The following is a 6,000-nucleotide window of genomic DNA, read 5'->3' on the forward strand; positions in this document are numbered from 1 at the left end:
GCACTGATGTATAAACTGGATTTAGGCTTCTGATTTCCAACAAGTCTCACTGTTAACCCTAGTCAGTCTTTCTAACACCTGGTTCTCCATTTGTTCCGCTGTCTCCTCCAGACTCGAACCCAATCCCAAATCCAATTCCAGGTGTGTGCCCATTCCCATTCCCCAGTCCCACAAGCCTCCAGTCAGTCGATCTCCAACCCTGTCAATTCCTATAAATCTTTCCTCCAAGCCACCTGTACAACTGTGATTTTATTCCCTACCCAATCCCTGCCAAACATCTCCCGAATTTCTACTGTATGGATGTGGAAACAACAAATTGACAGTACTTTTGGCCATTTGAGTGAGGCAATAAGCACTTGAACAAGCCAATGAATGGCAACAAGGAAGGTAGGGTAAGAGTGATGTAGTGAGCAGAGCTGAGCAACCTATCTGCCAAACCAAGTCCTGAGGTTTATAGAAAACTTCCTGACACCACAGTGTCACCACCAACAGTGATGACAATGGACAAAGTGCAAAAACAGGAATTGTGACTTAAATTGCAGAAAGAGACTTTAAAGAATAATTTACTTTAAAGTGAAACATTATACACGGGACTAAAGTGAGGAGTTTATGGTTACTACTACAATAGGCATTCCATTTAAATAGGATAATTCAGAAGCTTTGTCGGTGGTATTCAGCTAATTTATTCTGCACATGGTGTACTAATATACGAAGTATTATCTGAAAATAAACATTGTATCAAACAGGAGAAAACTGCACAATACTTTCCATTTTTAGTCACATCTAATTAAAGTAAAAGATGAAGTTTTAGGCATTTAAGAAGTACTTTGTTGCACACTCGCATTTTATGCCATTACTTCCCAGTGTATCTGGCCTGTTAATACTGTAGCATTTCACAATGTAATAGAATAAAGAGGTAAAACAAAGGTATCAGTTGTCAAAACTATTAAACATATAAATGAAGAGAATAAAAGCAGCTACATTTACCTTTCAATCCGTCTTGATGCCTCAACCATAAATTGTTGTATGATTGAATCATGAGGTTCGACATTCAACCTTCAAATGAAACGATAAATTGTATTGTTAAATTATGCTCGAAGCTACAATAGCGAACATGAATAGATTCAGATTTGTGTGTATTAAGGCGGTCTCTAAAATTAAGAATCATGTCTGGAATGGTCGGACTTGTGTGCAAGACCATTTAATGGATGTGTTATCCACTTTCTAAAATATTTTGATGTTTTGAAACATCTAATTTCACTCAATTTCACAAAAGGTTGACATGGCTTAGGGGTAGTTTAGGGCTAGATTATAGATTCTAATGGTTTTCAGAAAGTTACCTAGGTTTTTAGATAGACACTCCATGCTGGTGCTGTTCACTGACTCCCTGTCATTCCAGTGATACTTGCAGCTTTCTGTGATAGAGAATTCCACAGATTTGCTACCTACTGAGTGAAGAACATTTTTCCTCATCTCAGTCATAAATGATCTACCCTGTACCCTGATACAATGACCCCTGCCTGGTGCTAGACTCTCCAACCAGGGAAAATATCCTTCTTGCATTTACCCTGTCTATCTTGATAGAATTTTACATGTTCCAATTGGATCCTGTCCAATTCATCTAAACTGTACTAAATACAGACTCAATCAAACCTATGTCTCTTCATAGGACATTCCTGCCATCCAAAATATCAGCTTCGTGAACCTCCATTGCACTTCCTTTATGCCATTTTGTACGCAAGGAGACCAAAACTGCATGCAGTACACCAGGACTAGTCTCACCAACTGCAGTAAGACATCCCTAATTCTGAACTCAACTCCTCTTGCAATGAAGGCCAATATTCCACTTGCCTTCCTAATTGCTTGCTGCACCTGCCAATCTACTTTCATTGACTGATGTACAAAGACACTTAGATCCTTTTATACATCCACACTTCTCAAGGACAACTAGGGCAATAAATGCTAGCTGAGCCAGCAAAACCATCATCCTCTGAATTAATTAAAACAATGCTATGAGGGGTTAACAACGGCGTAAAATAATTGCACTTTATCCTCTTTCAAGAATTTAACTGGTTTCAGTACCTGTAGTTACCTCAGTGCATTGTATAACATGTCCACCAATGTATCATCATCCATCAGGTCAATCTTGTTTTCAGCTACTGCATGAAGAACCATGAACTGTGGATGTTTTCTAACGATATCTATTGTCCTCAGCATTTGTGGCCTTTCTTTTTGAAATTGCCACAGCAGATGTATTGCATGCTTGACATGTTCCACTGAAAGCTTGGCTTTATTCTTCGCTACAACATCAAATATTTGGTCCTCGTTGGCGCAGTTGCCTAACTGATCCAGTAAGGAATCACAACCCATTGCCTGTGGGCGACAGAAGTTCATCAAAGGGCAGCATGTTCGCTTCAAACGAAGCATTTTTATTAGGAGCATGTCTTTTTTCAAAGCTTAAAGTATATTTTCAGATCTTGTCATCAATGTCAAAAATAACCACAAAATGTTTCTGTCGTGTATCAAAAAGACACATCTGCGTGCTCCAAGAAAAGACAATTCCATAGGACATTTAGGATGTATTAATTGTCTGTAAAAATAGAAGAAATCCAATTACATGACATTAAACAAATATTTGAGATTTTGGACAAATAACATTTAACATACTATTGAAGTCACTATCAATATTACATATTTTTAGACATTTTAAAAATTTGTTTAGACAAGTTATTACAAACCTCTGCAACAACCTCTAACACTTTGTACCAGGATCTTGTCTCCCAGCAGTAAGAGCACTACCATTGTCTCTTGGCTGGGAACTAAATATCCAAGGATATGCTTCCTGTCCAGAGGACAGGGAGCTGGGCAAAGGGGAAGGGTTTCCTTGTTAGTAAGAAATGAAATTAAATCAATAGCAAGCCATGCAGGGTTGGAATGCATAGAATCTGTGTAGGTAGAGTTGAGGAAATGAAAAAGAAAACAAAACCCTGGTGGGAATTACAGACAGGCCTCCTAGCAGCAGTCAGTATGCGGGGTAGACAATAAATCAGGAGACAGAAAAGCATGTAAGAAAGGTACTATCATAGTAATCGTGGTGACTCCAATACGCAAGTAGATTGGGAAAATTTGGTTGCTCGAGGAGCCCAAGTAAATGAAATCATGGAGATGATCTCTTTTGGAGCAGCGTGCGGTACAGCCCACTCGGAAAAGGTAATTTTGGACTTGGTGATGTGTAATCAGGCAGTCTTGATTAGGGAACTCAAGGTGAAATAGCCCCTAGGGGGCAGTAACTATAATACAATAGAATTCATCCTGCAGTTTGAGAGGATGTAGTGGTATTACAATTGAGTAAAGGTAACAACAGACACATGAGCGATGCATGGGCCAAAGTTAATTGGAAGGGGAACCTAGCAGGAAGACAATGGAGCAGCAATGGCAGGAACTTCTGGGAGTAATTCAGGAGGCACAGCAAAAATTCATGCTAAGGAAGAAGAAACATACTAAAGAGAGGACAAGGTAACTATGGCTCACAAAGGAAGTCAGGAACAGCATAAAAGCATACAATGTGGTAAAGATTAGTGGAAAGCCATGTGGAGCGTGGAGAGCAGGGACATACAATGTGACTGTATAAGGCTCTGGTCAGACCACATTTAGAATATTAGACCCTGTATCAAAGGTAGGATGTGCTGGCCTTGGAGGGGGTCCAAAGGAGGTTCACAAGGATGACAATTAGAAGGCCTTCAAAGACTAGCAGAGGACAACTGAAAAAACAATAAAGGGAAGAAGATGAAACACAAGGGTAAGCTAGTTAGTAACATAAAAGGACATTTTAAGAGTTTTTGTGAGATATCTAAAAGGTAAGAGAGAGAAAAGGATGGACATTAGACCATTGGAAAATGAGGCCAGAGAAGTATTAATGGGATACAAAGAAATAGCAGAGGAACTGAATGGATACTTTGCATCAGTCTTTATTGCGGATGACTTCAATAGCATACCAGAACTTTAGAGTGTTACGGGGCAGAGGTGAATGTAGTGGCCATCACTAAGGAAAAGGATGTTTCAGAGATAGTAGGAACTGCAGATGCTGGAGAATCTGAGATAACAAGGTGCAGAGCTGGATGAACACAGCAGGCCAAGCAGCATCAGAGGAGCAGGAAGGCTGACGTTTCGGGCCTAGATCCTTCTTCAGAAAAAGAGGAGGTTCACAAGAATGATCCCAGAGATGAAGGGCCTGTCATATGAGGAGGAGTTGAGCGCTCTAGGCCTGTATTCAATGGAGTTCAGAAGGATGAAGGGGGAGTGCACTGTAACTTACAGAGCACTGAGAGGCCCACAGAGTGGATGTGAAGAAGATATTTCTACTAGTATGAGAGACTAGGACCCAACAGCACAGTCTCAAAATGAAGCAACCCTTTAGAAGTGAAATGGAGGAATTTTTTCAGCCAGAGGATGGTGAATCTATGGAACTCATTTCTGCAGAAAGCTATTAAGGCCAAGTCATTGAGTGTCTTTAAGACAGAGATAGATAGCTTCTTGACTAGTAAGGGGATCAAAGGTTACGTGGAGAAAGCAAGAGAATGACTGAGAAACGTAAGAGCCATGACTGATTTACGAGCAGACTTGATGGGCTAAATGGAAAATGAGGCTGGAGAAGTAGTAATGGAATTCTGCTCCTAAATTTGTGGTTTTATTGCCAGACTGTTAATCCAGTGATGTTCTGGTGATCCGGGTTCGAATCCCACCATGGCAGATAGTGGAATTTGAATTCAATAACAATCTGGAATTAAGAGTCTAATGAAGACCATGAATCCATTGTAGTTGTCACAAAAACTCATCTGTTCTATAATGCCCTTGAGGGAAGGAACAGCCATCCTTACCCCTGGCCTGGACTACATGTGACTCCAGACTGACAGTAGTGTGGCTGAAATGGACAATAATGCCCTCTGAAATGGACAATAATATGCTGATTTAACCAGTGACACTCTCATACCATGAATAAGCATATTAATGAAAATCTTCTGATCTTATTGTGCCACAAAAGTCCAATTATCAACACTTGAAGCTGACCAAATGTTTCAATCCCTTTTTATTTAAAACTGAGTAAAAGGAGTCTGAATGGTTCAGTTGATAGTGCTTATGCTTCTGAACCTAAAAGCCCGAGGTTCAAGTCCCAGTCCACAATTTGTCTGTCATGGAGGACTATTCACATGGTTCAACAGTCAACCTGCAAAATCCTTCAAACAGTCTACATAATTGTTTAAAAGGAGAGTATGAAGGTATCTCAAACACCAGCCCTGTAAAAGTTCTGCTGTCTGTACACTGATTCAGACCAATTTTCTTCATCATTTTTCCTTCAGCAAAGTCTTCATTTTAAAATTTTACTCCTATAATTCAAATAATTTTATAGCCTTGACATTTCCCAGCTACACAAGCCCAATAATGTTTCATATTTCTCCACACTGAGCAAAAATGTGGCAGATGGAATACAATCTGTTAGCCTCTCCAAATCCCCTTGAGACATCTTCGTGTCTTTGCCACAACTCTCAATACCATGTAGTTTTGCATCATCCGCAAACTTGGAAATATATTTCTGACATACAATTCATTGCTATAAATTTTAAATAGCTGAAGCCAAACACTGATATTTGTGGTATCCCACTAGTATCAGACGGCCAAGCTGAGAATAACCAATCCATTCCTCCTCTCTGGTTTCTATCCATTAACCAGTTCCCAAACTACATTGACATATTTCCCACTATCCCAAATGGTCAAATTTTGTTTCACCTCTTATATGGGACAATATCAAAAGCTTTCCGAAAATCTAAATATAACATGACACACATGTTGACTCTATCCAATCCTAATTTTATTTTCTAATTGATAGCAGGAACTGCCAATGTTGGAGAATCTGAGATAACAAGTTGTAGAGCTGGATGAACACAGCAGTCCAAGCAGCATCAGAGGAGCAGGAAAGCTGACGTTTCGGGCCTAGAAGGGTCT

The 6,000-nt window shown here is 39.8% G+C and overlaps 1 protein-coding gene across 5 annotated transcripts in view; it reads right to left on the reverse strand.

Annotated features, from left to right (window-relative positions):
• Positions 1–6,000, reverse strand: part of fastkd1 (FAST kinase domains 1) — a 43,017-nt gene that overhangs the window by 31,205 nt on the left and 5,812 nt on the right. For 4 of the 5 annotated variants that reach the window (XM_048599103.1, XM_048599099.1, XM_048599100.1 and 1 more), the window contains exons 2-3: positions 2,093–2,590; positions 988–1,056 (exon numbers count right to left, since the gene is read on the reverse strand). In XM_048599103.1, the coding sequence (XP_048455060.1) occupies positions 988–1,056; positions 2,093–2,442 (419 nt within the window). In that variant the 5' untranslated portion in view covers positions 2,443–2,590. Of the gene's footprint in view, positions 1–987; positions 1,057–2,082; positions 2,591–6,000 lie in introns of those variants that run through there. The other variant, XM_048599104.1, reaches the window with a different exon arrangement.

The sequence above is a fragment of the Rhincodon typus genome, chromosome 7 (genome assembly GCF_021869965.1).
Source record: "Rhincodon typus isolate 14 chromosome 7, sRhiTyp1.1, whole genome shotgun sequence".
In the NCBI taxonomy this organism is placed as follows: domain Eukaryota; kingdom Metazoa; phylum Chordata; class Chondrichthyes; order Orectolobiformes; family Rhincodontidae; genus Rhincodon; species Rhincodon typus.